At 38.9% G+C, this 25,940-nt stretch overlaps 1 protein-coding gene across 1 annotated transcript in view; it reads right to left on the bottom strand.

Moving 5' to 3' along the window:
* Positions 1 to 568: 568 nt before the first annotated feature.
* The window catches only part of GHR (growth hormone receptor), a 163,206-nt gene continuing 137,834 nt past the window's right edge, over positions 569 to 25,940 (bottom strand). The window contains exons 4-9 of the mRNA XM_004388441.3: positions 20,187 to 20,359; positions 15,277 to 15,455; positions 8,420 to 8,585; positions 5,536 to 5,626; positions 2,368 to 2,437; positions 569 to 1,942 (exon numbers count right to left, since the gene is read on the bottom strand). Coding sequence (XP_004388498.1) covers positions 971 to 1,942; positions 2,368 to 2,437; positions 5,536 to 5,626; positions 8,420 to 8,585; positions 15,277 to 15,455; positions 20,187 to 20,359 — 1,651 coding nt within the window. The 3' untranslated portion in view covers positions 569 to 970. The remainder of the gene's footprint in view (positions 1,943 to 2,367; positions 2,438 to 5,535; positions 5,627 to 8,419; positions 8,586 to 15,276; positions 15,456 to 20,186; positions 20,360 to 25,940) is intronic.

Below are 25,940 nucleotides of genomic sequence, written 5' to 3'. Positions count from 1 at the left end.
GCTTACCTCTCATGAGCCACATGCACTAAACAAAGATCCCTCCATGTGTTTAAGCATCTTGGTAAACAGGAACCAGCTAGAATTTCTACATCTCTTAGCATGTAGCTTTCTTGGTGTCAACTAAAATTTGGTGAAGAAAGGGATTTTTGTTTGTTTTTGGTTCATGGTAGGTTGACCTGTGCAAAGAATTTAACATTTTCTAAATTAATGGATATTTGTTTAAAAATTTGGATGAGTATGTTCCAATAACAGAGGTTACTACAATCATTATAGAATCGTTTAAGGAGTTCTGGAAGGTAGAAAAGGGCCTTGTAAAAAACTAACCTGTTTTGTTTTTCTTTAGGTGCATTGACCAAAGCATTAAACCAGCCTTAGACTGTAGTTATTACATTCTTTAGATGGGTCATCATAAACTACAGTACAGTGTAGTGTAATATAAAATAGCCATGCTTGAAGTCTAAATTATTAAAAATATCTTTATCAATTTTTATGTCAAAATAAATGTTTTATGTATCCAAATTATTTTTTGCATTCTTATCTATAGTTTTCGTTCCCAATTATTAAAAAAAAATTTAGCTTGTGCTATAATTTGCATTCCATTTTCCTGAACTGCAAAAGCCACCTGATTTTTTGCTTTTTCAAAAAGCATGATCTACTTACTATACATTAAAAACATATGCATTCAATGCTTACTTAGCATCACAAAATTAACACCCACAATGACAAGACAATCACTGCCACTAAACAGTCTTTGAGACAATTCTTTAAAATATTTACAGTTCACACAGAAATATCTATCTGATTAAGTGTCCTTTTTTTAATATCATGTTTCAACATTTCAGGAAAAGGCATTTAGAATCCACATCCCCTGCCCCTCAAAAAAGGTTTAAACATTGTTTTGGTTTATTTATTCACGCCCCAGCCAACTCTTTGCCATTAAGTATGAAGCTTCTGGAAAATCAAAGAAAGGCTACGGCATAATTTTGTTCAGTTGGTCTGTGCTTACGTAGCCACACGATGTGAGAAACTCTTTGTCAGGCAAGGGCAAGGCAGTCGCGTTGAGGACGAGGCCCTGTGGAGATTGTACTATATGGATGGAGGTATAGTCTGGGACAGGGATCTTGGAGCTGGGTGCTCTTTCTGCTGCCTCAGACCTCACAGCAGTAGTGGTAAGGCTTTCTGTGGTGATGTAACTGTCCTCCTGGTTAAAGCTTGGCTCCACACGTGATTCCACCTGGACGTGAGGACCCACGGTGATGCACTTTTTGGCATCTGCCTCACAGAAGTAGGCGTTGTCCATGATGAAGTTGACCTGGCATGGTAAGACCACTTCTGGATGCATGTCACACTGGGATATCCCTGCTTTAAGTTTTTGGCCCGGGGAAAGGACCACACTCCCTGCTGGTGTAATGTCGCTTACCTGGGCATAAAAGTCGATGTTTGCCAGTGAACTCGGATTGCTTAGCTGAGTATGGGCAGCTTGTTGAGCTGATTCAGTTCCACCAATAAGAAGTGGTCCTGGTTTGCTTTCCTCTTCTAGGGTGACACTGGGCTGCTGAGTAGCAGGGGCAGCCTCGTTAGACAGTGAGCTATTTTGATTCTTCTGGTCGAGGCACAAGAGATCTGCTTCCCCTTTTAACCTTTGTGGCTGAGCCACCTCTGAGGTACCATCACATATGTCAGTGGCATGGAAATCAGTCTCCAGAATGTCAGGTTCATAACAGCTGGTACGTCCAGAATCGTCATCCTTCGCCCCAAGGATATTAAGTGATTTTTGAGGGTCATTGCTTAGAAGTCTGTCTGTGTCTGATCCTTCAGTCTTTTCATCAGGGTCATCAATGTCTAGCTCAATAAATTCAACCCAAGAGTCATCATTGTAGAATTCAGGTTTACAGTTGTCATGAATAGCTAAGATCGTGTTCACTTCTTCTAGTTTTCCTTCCTAGGAAGCAGAAAGAAAATGCAAATCTTTAAGAAGAAACCCACCATGATTACATGATTTAGCAAGTAACATTCAGAGACTAATTATGGTTACAATAAGGCAAATCGTAGCACAAACACATAATAACAAAAAATACATTAGTACAGATGATTTTCATAATTTTAAAAGATGTAATACTTAAAAAAATTTCCTCCATGAAAATGGGTACAAAAGAAATCAAATGTGATACATATAGCTTGCTAAAACTCTCAACATAGACCATCTCTTAAACACTCTGCCACCAGGGCTCCAAACTGTGCATAGTACTACTTAAATGATACCTGAAGAACTCTGTTTATGTGGAGAGTTTTAGCAAGCTACATGTATCACATCTGATTTCTTTTGTACCCCTTCTCATGCACAATTTAGATAGATTTATTAATTACCTTGAGAAGATCTGGATCAATTCCTTTAATCTTTGGAACTGGAACTGGGGGCAGAATCAGCATCTTAATCCTTGAAAACAAATAAATTTTGGCTTGACATATCTTAAAAGTTACATATTGTATTACTTCAAAAGCTAGAAATAAAATATTGGCAGCACTATTACTTATTCTAAATATTCTGGTACTTTACATAAGTGAAATATGAGAGAAAATATTAAAGCAGCAAATAATAGGGGAAAACTGTAGAAGAAAAAAACAAAAAAGGAAAAGCAAAAACAACAATGAAAAAGCCCTCATCTGAAGTTAATTTATATAAAACATCATTTTCCTGTCATTTTTTTCCCTGTTAATACCTTTTATTGACAGCCAGCTTTAGTGTTTGGGAGTGAGAAATTTAATTCTATCTTAAGTCAGTTTTCATGTCAGGTATAAGGAAGGCAATTTTAATGTACACCTCACCAGTAATTTGCAGAGAGGGAGAGAGGGAGGAAGGGAGGGAGGGAGAAAGCGAGAAAGGGAGGGAGGGAGGGAGGATGGACGGACAGACGGACAGAAGGAAGAAAGGAAGGAAGGAAGGAAAGAAACACAACCAATGTGCATGGAGCCAAAATTATTTGCACTCTCAAACAGGGTGAAGTGGGATAAGTTATATAAATAGTAAACTAAAGCAATTACCTGACTGAGCCCTACAGACATCAGGGTGTACCACCCTGGCGTAAAGTCACCACAAGGCCTAGAAAATTCACGTTAAATATAACACTATCTAAGATGATCACATTAACCAGGCCATCACTGCAGGGTTCATCTCAGATAGGACGGACTAAATTTGAATTATCTCTAATTAATCAGTATGGATTTATATATACAATTCTATGATGCACTTAAATTTTCTGTTCCAAACATTTAAATTATATTTTTGACCATAATTCATCTCAACGTCTATCCTCTCTGTTTTATTCCTTGTTGTAGCCCCAGCACTTAGAATAATTTCTGGTACATAGAAGATGTTCAATAAACATTGGTCAAATACATTTGGATAAATCATTTATCTATTTTGTTAAAACTGTAACTGGAGTTTGTCTTAAAATCAGCATTGCATCTCTGGAAAAAGCTCAACAATCAGAGATTATCTAGTCCAACCAACTTATTGTATTGCTAAAAACAAACAAACACTCAAACCTTAAGTGTTCAGAGATGCCACTGTTGGACAGGGATGGCAGTCTGATTTTTGGATATCAGCTGGTAGTCCACTCAGTGTGAATGGACAGTGTAGTCTCTGCAATACAAAACCTATTCTTTGGCTATTTCCATCGGACTTTTTACTTAATCCAAGGAATAAGCCAAAATTCATTTTTTAAGTTGCTTTGAGTAACCTTCACTATGCTTACTCAGTGGGGCAAGAGTTAAATTATTACTGATGAATAGAAGATATGAAGGTCCCTGGGTGGAGTATATAGAAATAAATAATATAAATTATTAAAATAATTGCTATTTTTTAATATCTCTGAAGAACCAGACACTGTGAGATGTATTTTGCACTAAATCATGAGTTGGAAAATTATGACTTGTGGGACAAATCTAGCCCACTAGCTAATTTTGTAAATAAAGTTTTATTGAAACACAGCCATGTTCATTTGTTTACATATTATCTATGGCTGCTTTCATGCCACAGTGGCGGAGTTGAATGGTTGCGGAGTTGAATGGTTGCAGCAGAGACTGTAACCAGTAAACCAGTTGCCATCGAGTTGATTCTGACTCACTGTGACCCAATGTGTGTCAGAGTAGCACCGTGCTCCACAGGGTTTTCAACGGCTGATTTTCCAAAAGTAGTCTATCACCAGGCCTTTCTTTTGAGAAGCCTCTGGGTGAACTTGAACTGCCAACCTTTTGGTTAGTAGCTGAGCACATTAACTGCTCATACTACTCAGGGACTCCAAAATGTTTACTATCTGGCCTTATACCAAAAAAGTTTGTTGACCCCTACACTAAACATTTCATTTAATCTTTACAACAACCAGGGAGGCAGATGATATTATCCTCACTTTACAGATCTAGAAAGATCTGGAGATTGAAGAAATGTGTTCAAATCATGCTAATACTGGACACAGCTGCAGCTCAAGCCCAGAGTATCTGACTCCAAAACCCAGGCTCTCTGCCCTCTGTCATGCTGCTGTGTTATCTGGTTCTATATCTCTAAATGAATATTTCGAATGTTAAAAAATGTATAAAAATACAACATAACTCTAATTACAGGAAGCAAAGATTCCCAAATGGCTAATGGCTGACTTGGTTATGTGTGCCTCTCCTTTTTGAAGAGGATGATGCATTTAGGCCTGTGTTAGTAGTTAGCTTTCTAGGCATTGTGACTTTATGCCAGGGTGGTAGACCCTGAAGTCCGTAGGGCTCAAGCAGGTAATTGCTTAAGTTTGCTACTTTGCGAACTTGGAACACAGCCTGTGCATTAGGACTGCATCAGACTCAGGTTCAGTGATCACACGTGGTCCTGGGAGGAACAGGTCAACTTGTTTAGGTTTTGAGGTGAGAAGGCAGCTTTTAGCCAACAGCTTTGTTAAGAAGGTCCGTATCAAGAGGTGTGCACGGTATTTAGCCCAGGCCTCTTAATGTTCTATACAACCTCACTGATACAGTTTATTAATGGAGTTGTTGTTAGCTGCTGTTGAGTCAGCCTCCAACTCATGGCAACCCATGCACAACGGGATTGAACTGCTGTGATCCATAAGGTTTTCAGTGGCTGATTTTCAGAAGTAGATTATCAGGCCTTTCTTCCTAATCTGTCTTAGTCTAGAAGCTCCACTGAAACCTGTTCAGCGTCACAGCAACATGCAAGCCTCCGCTGACAGACAAATGGTGGCTGTGCTTGAAGTGCACTGGCTGGGAATCTTGAACCCGGGTCTCCCGAATGGAAGGCGAGCGTTCTGTCTACTGCTGAACAGTCACTATAAATCTGCAAATTCTCTCTGATAAACAGGACAAATTGAGTTTTATATAAATGGTAAAGGTATAACTAGAGATAAAGTTTCACTGGGTTTAATTTAAAATTTCACTCACGACTTGTAAAAGGAAATATCAAATAATAAATGGAAACACACATCGAACTCTAACAGCACAACTGGCAAAAATGGATTAAAAAGATTATTTCACACCTACCTTTCCTGTTTAGAAAATATGAATACAAATAGCATCACAGTTAGCCCAAATATTCCGAAGATAATAATTAACAACCATGGGAAACGGAAATCTGAAACATAAAAGAAGAACATCTCACTCACAGAACTATAAACAGTTGAAGCAAAGCTTATATTTCACTTTCATTTTTCACGTAAGTCTAGTTCCTAATTTGAAATTATCTAATAACGTCAGTGAAGTCACTTGATAGCCACTAAAACAGAAGGCAAGGATTTAAGGAGTATTTTCTGCTCCAAGAATACCTCTGTCCACGTTCTCAAATCCTTCACATCAAAAAAATTAAAAACAAAGAAACAACAGACAGTTTAAACACAATCCATGTTTAAAAATAAAACAAAACTGCTTTAAGTATCTTGTGTGCTCAGAGTGTGTCATTATAGGCTCTAAGAAAAAGTGCTACTTGTCAATGCACTGCTTTACCCAAATAACACTCACTGGGTTGGGTTCTTCCTTCCTTCCTCCCTCCCTCCTTCCCCTCTTTCTTTTTTGAAGATATATATATATACATATATATATATACACACACACACACACACACACACACACACACACACACACACACACACACACACACACACACATATATATATATGGAGCCCTGGTGGTGCAGTGGTTAAGAGCTCGGCTGCTTAAAAAAAGAGGTCGCAGTTCGAATCCACCAGACACTCCTTGGAACCCTATGGGGCAGTGTCCTATAGGGTCGCTATGAGTCAGAATCAACTCGATGACAACAGCTTTGGTTTCACACATATATATATGTATATATACGCATATATATGTATATATGTATTGTGTATATATACGTATCTATGTATGTATAATGTACATATATGTATGTATGTATACACACATATATATATTTAGACTGCATTTGTATTTCTACATTTACTGTAGAAGCAGACCCTCAGACTGAGGATCTATCAAAAAGATGGGGGCAGAGTTTTTATTTATGAATCATGAGGGAAACTTCTTAGACATATACAGCACATATTTTTACAACTTAAAAAAAAATATCCTTTGGCAGAGGATGATTACTGAAGGGCTCTCATCTTCAGATTTCAGTATATTTTGTATTAGACTTGGGAGAATTTGTTAAAAAAAAATTTCTATTTCATTCCTTAAGAACAAGGGCCTACTGGCCACCTTTTGGCAAGTTCCTAGTATTCTTACCACAGTGGCAGAGGCTAATTGCTTTTTAATAAAAGAGACAGTTGGAACTTACCTTAATGTTGCTTTAATAAAAGTAGGCCTTTATGTCCTAATATTATTTTCTTATTTAACAATAGTTATTAAAATTCCCCATGGAAATATTATGGGTATTATAAAGAATTAGGAAGCCCTAGTGGCACAGACGTTAAGAGCTATGGCTGCTAACCAAAGGGTTGGCAGTTTGAATCCACCAGCAGCTCCTTGGAAATCCTATGGGGCAGTTCTCCTCTGTCCTGTAGGGTCGTTATGAGTCGGAATTGACTTGATGGCAATGGGTTTGGTTTTGGTTTTAAAGAATTAGAGGGAGAGAAAATATCATTTTTTTTTGTAGTATATGCAAAATAGGTGAACTTTATTGTATGTAAATTGTAATTCAGTAAAGAAGATGAAAAATTGGAAACAATTTATTAAAGAACACCATAAGAAGTGTAAAGAAGTGTAAATCTATAGAAAATATCATTTTTTATCTTGTGGTATCTATAATTTTATACCAATGACATATTCAGGAACATAACATAAAGCTAGAGTTTTTTTTTTTTTCTTTTTAAACACAGAAGGAAAAGCTACTTTAAAAAAAAAACAACAACAACTTGTTAAGTAAATTAAATACCATCACAATAAGTTTAAAGCATGTGTGGCAGTTGTACTTCTAAAACCAGAATTATATCAAATATTATTTGAAACAAGCAGTCTTATTAACTGGAGTTTAGAAAAAAGGGTGCTATAGAAATTTTCATGTCAATGCAATTCAGTGTCATGAGATTCTACTTGTACATTAAATGCAGAAATATAAATTTCTCTGTATCTTATGATTGTTTCATTAACAAACCTCAACTTCTCATATGACCATGGAAGCCTTCTTTGTTAAGTGGAGATGGGCTGTAGCCAATTCCCATTTTTGAGTCATAACACTTTATACACTTACCTGCTCAATATTAAGCAGACTTCTTAATTTAGAATTTAATTATCTTATATAAAAGATTTAACTCTTTTATTTTGAATCCATAGGTCCCATTTTTTTTTTAACCTTTAATCATCTTTGTAGTTCTCCTATATAGGATCTTCAAATGTTCCATGATGCCCTTGAGCAGAATTGGCATACTACTTATTAAGCCCTCCTCCAGGTAAAAGTCACACTTAAACTTTCTAAAATGAATAACTCCCTCCATTGACTAACTATGCTGACTCAATATTAGGCTTTCTCTTAGATGCCACGTATCCATCCATCCATATAGATACAGAATTTCTTTCCAAGGCATTAGAAAAACATTCTTCTGAGCATAAACGCAAAACAAACTCATTGTAAAAAAATGAAAAAAAAAAATACGTAATCACTCAAAATTCTACTATCCAGAGATAACTACTGCTAATATTTTAGTGTATCTTCCCCTTTCTAAACTTCCCATCTACTTCAGGATTTTTTCTGAACTAAGTAATTTAGAAACGAAATCCTCCTTTTGCTTTTGCAATGGACAATGACTATTACAGATAGTGAGCTCAAGGTCTACTACCCTGACATTTGATGTTAATGTATGTTGACCTGGACAACACCCCAATAGTATATGGATGCATCAACTCTATATTGACAAAAGCCATGTTGGCTGCCATTTTGATCTTTTTTTTTTTTTTTTTTTACCTTCTTCACATGCAAATGGGCTCATTTGAGGAAGTGTTACATAGAGCACCTCACTGAATTCACCGTATTTTTCAAAGTTTCGTTGTCTGGATCTCACACGCACTTCATATTCTTTATCCAGTCTCAACGAGTACACCGGAACTGATGTTGACAATACAGGGTCCATCTTTCAAGACAAAATACAAGAGCTTATTGGCTAAACAGTCAACAACTCAAGGCGGTAAACTCTACAAGGTGTTCCCCCATCTGAAGTCAAAATGAATTTTGGTAATGTGAGTTGTATTTTAAAATGGACTCGGGGAGTTTGCTATTTAAAGGTAGATAAAGGAAAATAATTTTGTAAAGAACCATTTTGTTAAATGGATAATAGTCCTTAAATTTATTTTGGTATAAACTCAAAGATAAAATAGATTTGCTTAAAGAAATACAGCTATATCTTTAAATCAGGCTGTCAGATATTCTACTAAGATCAAAGCACAATAGAATTATTATGGAGAATGTTAAAACTATAAAGAAGACTACAGGTAGGTTGCTTGCCCTTTGGGATACTACAGTTTTGTTTCTAAGAAGATCTAAGAACAGATAAAGCAAACATATTTCCACACTAAAACAACTAGACATAAGCAAGTAATATATCTGCATTCTTTAGAAATTCTGGGTAGTAATGCATATAATTACAGAATTGGAAAGGGTCTCAGAAAAATCACTTCTTGTCTTATTGAGCTTTCAAGTGATTTTATTAGAAGCAACTACATATGTATTCTGCTTGGTCTAGAAAGCTTAAAAAACTAGTTGCTGTCAAGTTGATTCCGACTTGTGGTGACCTCAGGTGTGTCAGAGTAGAACTGTGCCCCACAGGGTTTTCAGTGGTAGATTTTTTGGAAGTAACTCTCCAGGCCTTTCTTTGAAGGCATCTCTGGGCGGACTCTAACCTTTAACCTTTTAGTTAGCAGTCGAGTGCGTTAACTGTTTGCACCACTCAGGGGCTCCCGAAGGCTTAACATTACTTCAAAATAGTTTGCTATTCAAAATATGCAAAGAAAAGTCATTGGAGCCCTTTGGTGATGAACATCAAGGTCTCATACCCCTTGAAGTTGGGGTATTTCTCTACCTCCCTAGGGAATGATAGGGTGAGACTATTAGACTTTTAAGACATATTGCTATCAAAGAGGTAGATCCAACGAATGATGATGTTTCGCTCCAAGTCAAATACTCGAAGCAGGTATTCAACACCTGCTTGTCATATATTTTTGGGTAGAACATCTTGTTCCTGTTTATAGAAAACTTGGAACACTCACTTTTTCAACAGCGTGGATTTTTTACATAAATAAAATCCCCATAATTTGTCTCATTAAGTCAGAATCTGGGCCTTCACCTTCTAAAACACATTTCCCTTCCACCTCAGTTAGTTTCTATTCACAAAGCATCTCTTTTTCCCATGTGTACATGAAGGGTCTGGCATCTTTTCTAGGAGCCTCTTAATATATGGACTGTACGTATGCCTGAAATGCTTTCCTTAAGGCAGGATTCTGAACATTAGACTTATTTTATTATTTTTCTCAAAATATTTTATAAAGCCTACGTTTCTATTCTTGAAACTCTAATTTCTATTTGTTATTGTCACCAATATTATTTCTTTACAGATTTCACTAATAACAAAACCAGAATGGAGCCCATAGTGACTCCACCTTTGACCCACCTCCAATCTCATTTCTTATCTTCTTTCAAACCTATGCACCAGCCACACCAAACTCAAATTTGCTGACACAGCTCCTATCGTCTACACTAAACCTGGCACACAGAAACACCTAAGTACGGTATTCCTTGTGCAATCCTCAGCGCCAGTATTGCTGATATGCTGAGATGTCTTTCCCAGCACGTTCCCCCGCTCCATTCTGCCCAGATACTAAAAACACAACCTCATTAACATTGAGTCAATTCCAATTCATAGTAACCTTATAGGACAGAGTAGAACTCTCCCATAGGGTTTCCAAGGCTATAAATATTTATGGAAGCAGACTGCCACAACTCTCTCCTGTGGAGCTGCTGGTAGGTTTGAATTGTCAACCTTTCAGTTAGCAACCAAGTGCTTAACCACTGTGCCAGAGGGCTTCTTGCCAGATAATACACATCTTATATTTCACTGTTCAAATTTAATTACACAATCTTTTACATTACACTGTAAATTCCCTGAGGGCAGAATAATGCTTTAATTATCTTTGTACTTCCAAAGCCCAGCACAATACTAGATACACAGTAGGTGCTTAATTGATGGTTCACACATTGTAAATAATTACACGCCTTTAGAACAACTGCAAGTCTTTAGAAATCATATATTCTTAACTTGGTGTAGTAGTTGTTGTTTTGTGCCGTAGAGTCAGTTCTGACTCACTGCAACCCTACATGACAGAGCAGAACTGCCCCATAGGGTTTCCAAGGCTGTAATCTTTAGGGAAGCAGATTGCCACATATTTCTCCCACGGAGAGGCTGGTGGGTTTGAACTCCCGACCTTTCAGTTAGCAGCCAAATGCTTAACTGTTGAGCCACCAGGATAAATAGTTTTATACAACTACATGGTCATTAGTATTACTTTTATATTCAAAACGTATTTATTGAAAAAAATCAAGCTCAATAATACCAAATTCAATACTGTGAATTGATGTCATGAATTCCTGATACAGCAAAGAACTCTAGGCTGTTTTTCTCTGTACTTATGAACTCCTTTTCCTTTTTTACTTATGACACCTGTGCTCATATTGTGAGCTTCTTCCAGGAAGAGGTCATTCTTTATGATAAAACCAAAAACCAAATCTGTTGCCGTTGAGTTGATTCTGACTCATAATGACCCTGTAGGACAGAGTCAAACCACTGATCTTTTGGTTAGCAGCCGAGCACTTAACCACTGTGCTACCAGGGCTCCTCTTATATTATGGGCCCTTGATATTTACGACAACTCTGCCCTGAGAGTTTTTGCAAATTAGCAAACGTAGGAAAACCCAATGGATCACATCGGTCTGATCCCGTTATACATGGGGTTGCCATAAGTTGGTGGCTGACTCAATGGCAGCTAACAACAACACCACAAACAACACCAATATAAAACTATGCCCATAAAAGACAGGTAAAGTAAAAGGTAACTGACCCCTAATGAGAGTTAGCAGGGGTGCAGTGAAAAGGGCAATGAAGCCTGGTTGGGATATGGCCCTGAGCATTTCATTAGGTGAGTCACGTGCTCCCATACACCAGGTTCAGTACGTGAATTTCATCTCTGTGCCTCAGCTAAGTGAGCAATACTACATGCCCTGGACTTTCAGGGTTGAAACTATGATCATTAAATCTATGAATGTTAAAGTTCTGCTTGCATTTTTGTTTTTTCTAGGGCAATGGTTGTCAAAATTTTTTGTTTCACGACCCCCTTTATACTCTTAAAATTATTGAGAATCCTAAGGAGCTTGGTTTATATGGGTTATATCTATCACTACTTATTATATTCAAAATTGAAACTGAGAAATGTAAAAATATTAACTAAAAATAATAAAATGATTTTATGTTAACATAAATTATATTTTTATAAAAATTGGTATATTTTCAAGACAATAGGAGCATAATGAGAAGAATGGCATTATTCTACATTTTCACAAATCTATTGTCTGGCTTAATAAAAGATGGCTGCACTTTTGTATTTGCTTCTACATTAAATCTGTTAGGATGCGTTGTTTTGGTTAAAGTATATGAATAAAATCTGGCCTCACACAGATGTATAGTGAGAAAAGGAAGGGATGTTTTTAAAAAGCCTTTTCAGGTGATGGTGGATAGTCTTTTTTAACACTACACCAAAACTCAACAAGCGGTAGTTTCTTAAAGGTTACTTGCAATATGGAATCTGAAACTCTATCAATGAACTGTTGGTACTCTGTTACATTAAAATTCACCAGTCCATCTTGTACTTTCAATGGATCTTTCCACCATGCATGATTTTGTAACATTATGTATTAGTCATTTGGAAAATATTGGCTCACTGAGTTATGCAGATTTTATTATACAATATAAATATACATACATTTTATTATACAATATAAAAAAATCACTTTTGCTTATATCTCCATTGATCTCCTCAGGAAAGTCTTCAAACACTGGGAAGCTGTCAAGATTCCATTAGTACCATCAGCACCTCAGTATGCAGCAGAAGTGCTTTATGCGTGTTTCCCATGTGTCACAGAGAATGTTAAAAAGTCGTGTACAGGAAGGAGATTTCATAAAACTAATTTTCACAGCTTCATCAAGGATATTCTCATGTGAAACTGGCTTTTTTTTTTTCCTTCTTTACTGTGAATGCATGATGGTGAAGAGTGCACTGACTACTAGTACAGTGTGGTGTCACTGCATTGATTCATGTACGGGGCGCCTTGGTGGTTCAGTGGTAGAGTTCTTGCCTTCCATGCGGGAGTCCTAGGACGGATTCCTGATCAATGCACCTCATGCACAGCTACCACCTGTCAGTGAAGTTTACATGTTGTTATGATGCTGTTATGGACTGAATAGTGTCCCTGGAAAATATGTTGGAATTCTAATCCCCGTGCCTGTGGATGTAAATCTCATTTGGAAATAGGGTTTTCTTTGTTATGTTAATGAGGCCATTTCCGTATAGGGTGTGTCCTAACCCTAATCACTTCTGAGTTATAAGGAGCAGCACAGACATACAGACAAGGAAGCACAAACCGGGAAAGACAGATGTCATGTGAAGTTTGCCAAGGAACCAAGGATTGCTGGCTACCACAGGTTGAAATAGATAAAACAGGACCTCCCCCTACAGCCATACTCTGATACTGGACTTCCAGCCTCCCGAACTGTGAGCAAATAAATTTCTGTTCTTTAAAGCTACTCGCTTGTGGTACTTCTGTTACAGCAGCAGGAAACTAAGACTCTGAACAGATTTTAGCAGAGCTTTCAGATTAAGACAGACTAGGGAGAAAGGACTGGCGATCTACTACTGAAAATCAGCCAATGAAAACTCCATGGATCACAATGGTCTAATCTGCAACTGGTCATGGGGATGGCGCAGGACTGAGCAGCATTTTGTTCCACTGTGCATGGGGTCACCATGAGTTGGCAGCTGACTTAACAGCAGCTAAGGACAACAAATCATTGTGGTGCCACGGCACCAATCTGTGCTAAGGCACCAGCAGTTTTTCCTATTAACACTTTTGCATCATCAGTACAAACATCAACACAGTGAAAAAGAGAAATAATACTTTAATATTATTAAGAGAACAGTTTTGACCTTGTGGACCCTCTGAAAGGGCCTCAGGGACTCTCAGGGGTCTGTGGATCACACTTTGAGAACTGTTGCTCTAGGGTACCTAGCACAGTGCCCAGTGCATGGTAGTTATTTCAATAGCTGGTACGTGAACAAATGCCTGAGTGAATGATTCACTCAGCAGCTTGGATTTAGAAAGTCTTGTTTGACTCAGCATCCAACCAAGCTTTTTTGTACCAGATTTACAGGACAGGTATCTAAATTAAAATGATTCAGAAAACAGAAACTCAAAGCCCAGCATTGTAAGTGTTCAAAGCTGCCCTAAACTTTTTTCCAGTGACAAAATAGGCTTCTTTTCCAGCGGTCACTAACTGGACAGGGCCTGATGTCTCAAAATTCTGGGAGTGAGGCTGTGCCAAGTTGCTGAGCATAACCCCGATGACTGGCTAGAAACCACTTGGCTTGGCAGGGCTGTGGCTGTGGTTAGATTAATTTAGAATTAGTTATATTGGGAGAGGCATGCTGATCTTGCTTTCCTTCTTGTTGTGTGCCATGTGGAAATTATCTAAGTGTTGAGTTCCCAAATACTTGGCAAGGAGAACTATTGTGAGGGGTTCAGAGGTCAACGAGTTCCATGCTCTCTACTTGTCTATGTAAGAACCTCTTAGGTTGATTCTCCCTTGAGGTATGTAGCAAAACATCTTTCTGAAACCTCTAAGGGAAAAAAGCCCTGCTGGAGTCACTTGAGAACTTGTGACTTGGGTCTTGTGAGTAGCAGCAACTAAAATCATGAGAGAATATTTGGCCATAGGCCACTGCTCATCTTGACCATAACCCTTCCCATGTTTAGTCAACTCCTCAAAGACAGAGTTTACAATTTCGCTCTAAAGTTACACTGGTGTTATGGGTTGAATCGTGTGCCCCATAAAGAGATGTTGAAGTCCTAACCCCTGGTACCTGTGAAGATAGTCTTGTTTGGAAATAGGGTCTTTGAAGATGTTATCAGTTAACATGAGGTCAAACAGGAGTAGGATGGCTCCGATCCCATCTGAGAGGTGTCCTTATGAAAGAGAAGATACACAGGGACAGGGAGACTGAGGAAGGATGTCACATGATGTTGCAGCTACAAGACAAGGAGTGACTGGAACTACCAGAAGCTAGGAAAGAGGCATGAAACAGTTTCTTCCTCTAAACTCTCAGAAGGAATCAACATGTCCAATACTCTGATTTGGACTTCTAGTGTCCAAACTGTGAGACAATATATGTCTGTTCTTATATGCCACCCAATATGTGGTATTTTGTCACGGCAGCCCTAGGAAACTAAGACAATTGGACACCAGGTATGACTGGGCAAGTAGTTTTTCTTTCCTTCCATAGGCTTCCATACACTATCCATGTAAGCATTTGCTATCTTACAGAATTCCTAGATGATACTGTGCTAATTAGATCGGTTTTCTTCAAATAAGAAATTGTGGAGCAGATGTCATAGGCATGCAGTATTAGGTTAAAAACAAGTCTAATTATAAATGAAAGAGAGGATGTTGAAATGGAAAGAATAAAAGTCAAAGGATTTAAGTGTGAGATGTAGTGACTTCTTACCATTTTCCATTGGGTCTCATTTACATCTTTGTACTGAAGTTCGTACTCCAGGACTATCCATCCCTTGTGAACATCTGCATTGGTTGGTGGTTCCCATTTCACTTGGATATCTGCATGAATCCCCGTTAAACTGATGTTCAGCAAAGTCCAGTTGAGGCTAATGGGTGGGTCTGGTTGCACTGTGCATTTCAATAGAGAATTAACACACAAAGGATACCATCTGATATTAATAGAACACTTTTTTCCAAAGAGACCAAATTACCTTATATGTTTTTACTGATCATCCTCGAAATTCTTCTAATATTTCTATTATTATAACTCTAATTTTCTAAGAGAGTACCATTTTTACTTAAGTATGGTCTCCATTTAACTTCAAAAAAAAAAAACCTCCTGCAAAAAATTCCTTTTCAAGTGTAAAATCTGATCTATAACCTTTCTAGAAGACTTGCCAAGTTTTATATATATATATATATTTTTTAGCTATGATAATATTAGTCCTTTGGAATTTTGTCAAGGAATTTATTTTAGCTCAAAACAAAAGGAACAGAGAGATAGAAAGACCTACAGTATTTAAGCATGTGGTTGTTTTGGAACTTTTGGAATTAGGGGTAGAGGAAATCTTTTTTTTCCCAAAACTGTATATATGACCCAGGGGCAAGACTTTGTCTTATTCATCTCTGTAATGGCACTAGTACAATCCATCTGAACACTCAGCAATTGTTCTTAGCTTTGTTGTATTCTTAGACACATGTGATCATTTCTTCAGACATAAGGAGGAAGGCATCATACACTCAGATGGTGACGATTTGGTGTTTTCTTTTACTTAACTGTCTTGTGAACAGCTGTAGTGTTTTGCTTTGCCTTTACAGATACACTGTACATTCTCAGGTAAAATCTGTTGCAGTCTACTTATTAAGACTCCAAAGACCACAAATTCCCAAGGGTTGATGAAGACAAATATGGATTTTCAAGCTAGGAACTATATCTAAATTTATATTCTGGATCGTCCCTGATAAATTATTGTTACTCAAGTCTCAATACCGAGGGTTTTCAAAACCACTTGCAGAATTTCTTTTCTGCTATTTGTAAAAGGTCACCTAGACTGTTGCAAAATCTGGGTCCCCAGGGTTGATCAGAGATAAGGCTACAAATATATGCTGTGAAGAACTCTTAAGGGGCTTGTTAAAATCTGGTGGCTAAAGAAGGAAGCTCTTGTGTTCACCTGGAGTGACAACAGACTTCACTACAGAGGCACATGCTGCTTGTCCACTGTGGAGTGGACACTACTTTTTGTTTTTTTTTTAAAATAGAGACTAATCATGATTACATTTTGGAGATTAGATTAGAGGGATCTGCAAAATGGCTAAACCATGAATGACCACATAATGGCAGCAATATCTCACCCTCTGGATTTATTGAAGGAATGAGGGATACCGATAACTGAAGCTTAACCCTTTAAGTGACGAGACTATAAAAAATACAGTTTTTGAAAGAAAATTTTATAGGACTTCTTATTCACATTGCATCTTAAAATTCTCCTTTTCCATTTTAAAATGGAGGATATAGAAAAGGGTTTTACAATTAAGAAGGCTCAGTACCACCCTTATAAGCATAATAATAACCTCTGCTTTACTTCATATGCCCTACTTGACAACTCCTCTGAAATGTTTAAAAAGCATCTCAAACTTAATATAGCCAATAAAAAGCCCCGGAGATTTTCCCCCAAAACCTGCTCTTCTCTAGCTTTCCCATCTCTGTTAACGGCAACTCTATCCCCAGGAGCTAAGGACCAAAATGCTGAACTCTACCTTGACTCATCTCTTTCTTGTCACCCTACATTCTGTCAGCTGTACTGTCAAGATATAATCAGAATCCAGTCACTTCTCATCACCTGCACCTCTATAAGCTGAGCCTAGCCATTACAGTTTTCACCTGTATTGCTTCCTGCATTAGCCTTCTAACTGGTTTCCTCCTTGGGTCTTTGACTCCTTCAGGCTATTGTCAATACAATGGACTCAGTGATCATCTTAGATCATATCACTCACATTACAACCCTCCAAAGGCTTTCTATCTCATTCCACTAAAAGCCAAAGTCATTACAATGGCTTAAATGGTCCTACAGATTTGGCTTGCTTATCTCTGGGATTCTGTCTCTTACTTTTTGCTTATGCTGTGCCAGCTCCTCCCCGCTATTCCTTGAGTGTGGGGGCGGGTTCCTGCCTCAGGACCTTTACCCTTGATGTTCTCTCTTGCTGAAATATCCTTTCCTCAGATATATACATGATCACTCTCTCATTTCCTTCTTCACTCAGATGTTACTCAGTGAGGCCAACCCTGATAACCCTACTTAAAATTGCTACCTTTCCAACACTCCTATTCTCCTTCCCCACATTATTTTTCTTCATAGTATTGGCTTATCCCACCGCCACTGGGAAAAGCCTCCACACGGGCATTTTCTGTCTCCAGCACCTAGAACGCTGCCTGGCACAAGGGAGGGACTCAATACATATTTGTTGAATGAACTGAATGAAAGACACATGTCTTCCTAATTTATTACTTTAAATCCAAAGAATAGCCTTGTGAGGTAGTAGAATATCTATATAATAAATGAAGAAACTGAGGCTTATAGTGATTAACATCTTTCTCAAGGTCTATTAGGGTCATCTTCAATTTTTGTTCTCCTTCCCTCTCAGTTCCCTCTCTCCCATTATTGTTGCAATTCTGTCCATCATCATCTTTTGCCTTGATTATAATAAAATCTTCTAGTCTGCCTCTAGTCTGTCCTCTTCCAATGTACCCTCCATACTGCAGCCAGATTAATTTCCCTGAAAGATTAATAATGTGACGGGTAGTACTGTTTAGCCTTGAAATTTAACGTGGACTCTGGTATTATGCTGCCTGGTTCAAATCCTGGCCCTACCTACCAGCTGTGTGACCTTTATCAAGTTATTTGACTGCTCTGCACCTCACTTTCATCATCAGTAAAATGGGGATTATAATAGAACCTCCTTTCATGGTTGTTACATCTGTGCTTTGAAAGTGCTTTGAAAGAGTTAGCAATTACTATCTTCAGGTTATTTTTCTGCTTAAACATCCTCAGATGCTACCTCTTGGCAGTAATATAAAGTCCAAGTTCCTTTGTGAAGCACACAAGACCATGGGTGATTGTTCTAGTTGACCCGTGCAACTGTTCCTGAGCCCTTGAATGTTCTGTGCTGTTTCTCACTTTTGGAAGTTAGCTGCTGTTGAGAGGCACAGTCTGCCACGTCCACCTGGCAACAACCACTCGTGTTTTAGGAGTTAACTAAAGTGTCACCTCCTCTGTGCAGCCCTTCCTCATTCCTCAGGCTGAGCTGATTATTCTCTCCTTTAGCTACCACTTCAGCTTGCTATGCATTTCACACACCTAAGTTTAGCATTGGTGGTTCAGTGGCAGAATTCTCGCCTTCCATGCCGGAGGCCCGGGTTTGATTCCTGGCCAATGCACCTCATGCACAGCAACCACCTGTCTGTCAGTGGAGGCTTGCATGTTGCTGTGATGCTGAACAGGTTTCAGTGGAGCTTCCAGATTAAGATGGACTAGGAAGAAAGGCCTGGTGATCTACTTCCAAAAATCAGCCAATAAAAACCCTATGGATCACAACAGTCTTATCTACATTGGGATGGCACAGGACCAGGCAGTGTTTTGTTCCACTGAGCTGGCTTGACAGCTGCTAACAACAAAGTCTAGCACCTACCACACTGTATTGCAATTATTTGTTAACATGTCTGACTCCCCTATTTGACCATATCTTACTCATTCTGTAGCCACCACACCCAGCACAGTGTCTGGCATGTGACAGGCACACAGTGAAAGTCAGCCAGGTAAACTAGTAGGGCTAGCAATTAGCAGGGATACGGTTAGAGCACAGGTCTAGACCCAGTATTCTTACTACTACCCCCACTTAGCTGTTCAACTGCTAATCAATGGATGTTTAGAGCATACACATCTCTCAAGGCTATGCAATCAGTTCTCTTTTCTGCTTATTACAGTTTTCTCAATTTTCTCCCTCAAAGTCGGTCTGTCCGATTTTACTCGTTTCTGTCTGCAGCTTCTAGCCACATTCTTCCAGGCTCTTCTGGTCTGCTGAGGCCTAGGAAACACATGTAAGGACAGCACATCGGACAGGAGCTATAAGGAATTCCTGTAAGCAACAAACGTGCTTTTGTGGATAGATTCTGAGCACCAATTTCAGCTACTCCAAGTCCTTCTTTATTTATCTCTATTTTATTGTTTATACTATTACAGTATAAATACAATTGTCCAATTACATTTGTTTGTTTTATCTTTTCCCCCTTCTGTCGACATGAAGGGAAGGGATAATCTGTTTATATCTTTCACTCAGTTCATTGCACTGATCATCTCCAAAGTTTGTTTTGAGATTTTGTAAACATGGCTTTAAATTGATTCTGACTGTTTTGTAAATGTGGAATTCCAGAATTATTATGCTTGGTGAAAAAGACAATCTAAGCTTTTGTTATAGTCATAATAGAGGGCAATGACCAACATATTTCAGTAGATCTGAATGGAATAATCATATTGAATAGGTTAGAAGAGAGACCTTAAGTGTACATTCAGTTTGACCCTTGCAGTGGCTCTAAAGACCTCTTACAGGAAAAGACTCTGCAAGGCTCCCATTCTATTCTGTACAACAGTTATAGCCAGGTTGTTTTATGCGAGTGCCAACTTAAGTTTCCCCTGCTCTTTTCCTCTTGTTCATCAGCTGATCTCATCTCCTGTAAAACAGTTCTCCATATGCCTATAGAACACTATTACAAAGTCTTCCTACTAGATCATACTTGGACACCGTATGCTTCCCCACTTATTTAATCTAAAGCTGTGTCAAGTAAAACACAAACCTGTGATTTACCTATTTCCTCAACAGAGAAACACTTTTGATCCACCGTACCACCATTGTCAGTTAGTTTGATACAGTAGGGTATCCAAATGGAGGTATAAGATGAATTAAAGTAACAGCTGTTTTCTCCAGCAGAGACATAATCAGGACATTCTTTCCATTCTTGAGTCCATTCTTGAGTGCTCCTGAAATAGAGGGTAAAAAAGGATGAATTGTTCCAAAAAATCCTGCCATATTTTAAATCAAAGTGAGGTGCTTGTCAGATTTCATAAATTGTAATAAATATTTTGTGAGGGAGCTTTTTAGTGTTGCTAGTTCCAGGAAGTATCACACCTGTGGACAATATCATTAGTGACTGCCAGGGCTGGATTACTCAATAAGTAAGGTACACACACAGGCTTACCTGTGCGTACTTACTCATCTGTAGTGAACAATTTCACCTGTTTTTCACCACATCTCTACAGATGAGTAAGTAAACACAAGTAAGCCTGTACGTACCTTGCTTACTGGTCAATCTGTCCCTGTTGAACACCATTAGGGGGCTGATTTAGTCATCCAGTGCTGCTGTAACAAATACCACAAGTGGATGGCTTTAACAAAGAGAAATTTATTCTCTCATAGTCTAGTAGGCTACAAGTCCAAATTCAGGCCATCAGCTCCAAGGGAAGGCTTTCTCTCTCTCTTGGCTCTGGAAGAAGGTCCTTCTCATCAATCTTCCCCTGGACTAGGAGCTTCTCTGTGCAGGAACCCTGAGTCCAAAGGACGTGCTCTGCTGCTGGTGATTATTTCTTGGTGGTATGAGGTCTCCCTCTCTCTGGTTGCTTCTCTTTCCTTTTATCTCTTGTAAGATAAAAGGTGGTGCAGGCCACACCCCAGGGAACTCCCTTTACATTGGATCAGGGATGTGACCTTAGTAAGGGTGTTACAATCCCACCCTAATCCTCTTTAACATAAAATTACAATCACACAATGGAGGACAACCACACAGTACTGGGAATCATGGCCTAACCAAGTTGACACATATTTTTTTGGGGACACAATTCAATCCATGACAGGGGCCATTTGGTACTTCTGCCAATAGTAAAAGCATCCATTCCTTGATTGCATGTGTCATGCCAGCTCCTAAATTAAGCAATTTCTATGGTAGGTTCTTTATTATCCTCATTCTACAGATGAAGGTTCAGAGGCTTAGGGAGGTTAAAGATTTTTCCTTTTATTAAAACACTGCATGGAGTCAACCCCAAAACTATAGAGATTCCCAGGGAAGAGTGAGTCTTTGAACCTGGGTGTTTCCCCAACTCAGAGTGGAAGAACCTGAAGAGGTATGCTGATGATGTGCCCCATGCTGAGTGACACTAAGGTGTGGCTGGTTTTGAGGTGGAAAATCAGCTGCCACACCACTCTGAATCACCGCATCCTGTGTTCATCTCTCCAAGGCTGTCCTATGCTTAGGGGAGTTTATGATGTCTTGCACTCCTTCAATGCTCCTGATTATTTTCCTTAATTACATGCAGAGACAAACATGTAGATAACAGGTGATACTTATGAAAAATAGAGTTCATAGCTTTTTCTCCTCACTATCACTAAGATGGAGCCCTGGTGGTATAGTGGTTAAGAGCTCAGCTGCTAACCAAAATATCTGCAGTTCCAATCTACCAGCTGCTCCTTGAAAACCCTATGGGGAAGTTCTACTCAGTCCTATAGAGAGCAAGTTCATTTTTCCTATAGCTTGGGTCAGATAAATAAAAACAAATGAACAAACAACATAAATCATGGAGGATAAATGGATACCTGGAGAACACTGAATAAAAAAAAAAGCTGTGTCTCCATATTAACTTTCCGCCATAGTGTTGTTCACATCTACCCTGCACTACAGAAAACGTCATTTACTCAGATGACTTAAAAGTCTAGCAGGTTGCATGTCGAATGGGAAGGAGATGCCAGGAAGTTTTCCGTGTAAGAAAGACAGAGTTTTGGGAAAGGAAATTCCCTGGTCAGTTGCCATGGGGACCAGGACAATAATGGAGAGCAATCAAAAGACAGTTCAGGCTCAAGTCCACCCCAGCAGGGACAGAGCAGACATGTGACGGAATGTGACAGGCTTTCCAAAATCCCATCCCATCTGTCTGACTGACTGAATGAATGACTTCAGCAAATCCTTTTCTAGTGCCTACTACATACCAAGTGGAGTTCCTGGGTGGTGCAGAGGTTAATGTGCTCAGCTGCTATACTGTGCTGGTCACTATGGGGAAATACACGTGTCCAAGGAATGACTCCTGACCAATGTGGGCGAAGTGCTCATAGGCAGTGCTCATTAGGATTCCTAAGAGCTCAGAAGAGGGAATGTTTTCTCTGGCTGGTTATTGAATGCTTCAAGGTAGAGGTGATTTCAGCAGTCTTGAAGGATAGGCAAACATTTAGTAGATGCCAATAGGAAGAGGAAGGGAGGGAATAGACTAAGCAAAAGAAATTGAGGTAATGAAGTATATGCATAAGTATAGTTAGGTGAGCAAGGGGGCCAGTGGAATGATATAGAAGAACTTTCTTAACTTAAAATTGCTACTTGGGGGCGGTAACTCGTTTTCTCCTTACATTCACTGTCTTACCAGCTGAGAATAGCATTTAGAAGCCAAGGGGACATAAAGCCATGCAATCTTTGTCTGAGGAAGAAGGTAGGGATGACCCAGTGCAGACAGAGATGCCTGGGGCTAGCAGGCCTGAATGTGGAGGTCTGGGAGTGAGGTCCTCTGTAGGATGGGCATTGGGCAGAAGTGAGGATGCTGGAGGCTGTGGGGGGAAAGCAGGGGCTGCAAGGAAGGGATGGAGGGCTGAGAAGACATGCTTTTCCTTCTTATAGCTGTTTGTCACGCTAGTCAGCTTGTACCTAGGAAGAAACTTGTGCAGTATCAGAGGGTCCTCCAGAGCTGCTCATCAGCTGTTGGAAAGAACTTGGGATTAAAATGGCAGAGACATCAGGGTCTGAGAGTGAAGTGTTGCTTAAATGCTGGTTGAGATTCTTAAAGGTTGCATAAACTTGGGTGAAGGGGAGATTCATCTTTGATGGAAAAAATAAGTAGATAAGTAGCAGGAAAAAGGATAAACTCTGTGTGTGTGTGTATTTAGAGTAGCAGAAAAAAGGTAAAGAAAAATTAAGAATAGGTGGGTTATTGGATGATTTTCCCATGGTTGATTTCATCTTGACTTTCAAATTAAATAAAAGTGCATTAAAGAGAATGGCTTAACAAGACTGTCCAGAAATGATACTTTCAGATAATTATGTTGTTGTGTTGTTGTTAGGTGCTGTCAAGTCAGTTCTGACCCATTGCAACCCTATGTACAACAGGATGAAACACTGCGCTGTCCTGCGCCATCCTCAAAATTGCTGTTTGAGCCATTGTTGCAGCCATTGTGTTAATTCATCTCATTGAGGGTCTTCCTCTTTTTCCCCGACCCTCTACTTTACCAAGCATGATGTCCTTCTCCAGGGACTGTTCCCTCCTGGTAACATGTCCAAAGTACGTGAGAGGAACTCTCGGCATACTCACTTCTAAGGAGCATTCTGGCTGTATTTCTTCTGGCAGTCCATGATGTATTCAATATTTTTCGCCAATAGCATAATTCAAAGAATCAATTCTTTGGTCTTCTTTATTTATTGTCCAGCTTTTGCATGCACACGAGGTGATTGAAAACATCATGGCTTGGATTAGACACTTTAGTCCTCAAGGTGACATCTTTGCTTCTGAACACTTTAAAGAGGTCTTTTGAAGCAGCTCTGTCCAATGCAATATGTCCTTTGATTTCTTGACTGCTGCTTCCATGGGCATTGATTGTGGACCCAAGTAAAATGAAATCCTTGGCAACTTCAATCTTTTCTCTGTTTATAATGATGTTGCTTATTGGTCCAGTTGTGAGGATTTTTGTTTTCTTAATGTTAAGGTGTAATCCATACTGAAGGCCGTAGTCTTTACTCTTCATCAGTAAGTGCTTCAAATTGTCTTCACTTTCAGCAAGTAAGGTTGTATCTTCTGCATAATGCAGGTTGTCTTCCTCCATTCCTGATGCCGCACTCTTTTTCATATAGTCCAGCTTCTAGGATTATTTGCTCAGCATACAGATTGAATAAGTATGGTGAAAAGATACAACCTTAACACACACCATTCCTGATTTTAAACCATGTAGTATCCCCTTGTTCTGCTTGAATAATTGCCTCTTGTGCGCATGAGCACAATTGAGTGTTCTGAAATACCCATTCTTCACAATGTTCTCCATAATTTATTATGATTCACACAGTCGACTGTCTTTGCGTAGTAAATAAAACACAGGTAAACATCTTTCTGGTATTCTCTACTTTCAGCCAGGATCCGTCTGACATCAACAATGATATCCCTCGTTCCACGTCCTCTTCTGAATCCAGTTTGAATTTCTGGCAGTTCCCTGTTGATGTACCGTTGCAACAGTTTTTGAATTACGTTCAGCAAAATTTTACTTGTTTATGATATTAATGATATTGTTCAATATTTTCCACATTCTGTTGGATCACCTTTCTTTGGAATAGGCATATATATGGATCTCTTCTGGTTGGTTGGCCAGGTAGCTGTCTTCCAAATTTCTTGGCATAGAACAGTGAGTGGTTCTAGAGTTGCATCCCTTTGTTGAAACATCTCAATTGGTATTCCATCAGTTCCTGGAGCCTTGTTTTTGGCCAATGCTTTCAGTGCAGCTTGTACTTCTTCCTTCAGTACCATTGGTTCTTGATCATATGCTACCTCCTGAAAATGGTTAAATGTTGACCAATTCTTTTTGATACAGTGACTCTGTGTATTCATCTTCTTTTGATGCTTCCTGTGTTGTTCAGTTTTTGCCCATAGAATCCTTCAATATTGCAACTTGAGGCTTGAATTTTTTCTTCAGTTCTTTCAGCTGGAGAAATGCTGAGTTTGTTCTTCTCTTTTGGTTTTCTAACTCCAGGTCTTTGCACATTTAATTATAATACTTTACTTTGTCTTCTTGAGCTGCCCTTTGAAATCTGTTCAGCTCTTTTACTTCATCATTTCTTGTTTTCACTTTAGCTACTCTACATTCAAGAGGAAGTTTCAGAGTCTTTCTTGATATCCATTTTGTTCTTTTCTTTCTTTCCTCTCTTTTTAATGACCTTTTGCTTTCTTCATGTATTATGTCCTTGATGTCATCCTACAATTTGTCTGGTCTTCTCTGTCATTAGTGTTTAATGCATCAAATCTATTCTTGAGATGGCCTCCAAATTCAGGTGGCACATACTCAAGGTTGTACTTTGGCTCTCATGGATTTCTTTTAATTTTCTTCAGCTTCAACTTCAACTTGCATATGAGTAATTGATGGTCTGCTCCGCAGTTGACCCCTGGCCTTGTTCTGACTGATGATATTAAGCATCTCCATCATCTCTTTCTACAGATGTAGTCAATTTGATTCCTGGGTATTCCATCTGGCAAGGTCCATATGTATAGCTGCCTTTTGTGTTGTTGAAAAAGGGTATTTCCAATGAATAAGTTGTTGGTCTTGCAAAATTCTATCATGAGATCTCCAGCATCATTTCTATCACCAAGGCCATGTTTTCCAACTACTGATCCATTTTCTTTGTTTCCAACTGTGGTGCAGTGAATTACTTAATATGGCCCTTCTAGCCATAGTTGTTGCTGTTGTTAGGTGCCTTTGAGTCACTTCCTACTCATAGTGACCCTATGTACAACAGAAAGAAACACTGCTCAGTCCTGCACCATCCTCACAATC

Source organism: Trichechus manatus, unplaced genomic scaffold (assembly GCF_000243295.1).
Source record: "Trichechus manatus latirostris isolate Lorelei unplaced genomic scaffold, TriManLat1.0 scaffold00212, whole genome shotgun sequence".
Lineage (NCBI taxonomy): Eukaryota > Metazoa > Chordata > Mammalia > Sirenia > Trichechidae > Trichechus > Trichechus manatus.
The sequence above is the reverse complement of the archived record's forward strand: the minus strand, read 5'-3'. Positions and strand labels throughout refer to the sequence as shown.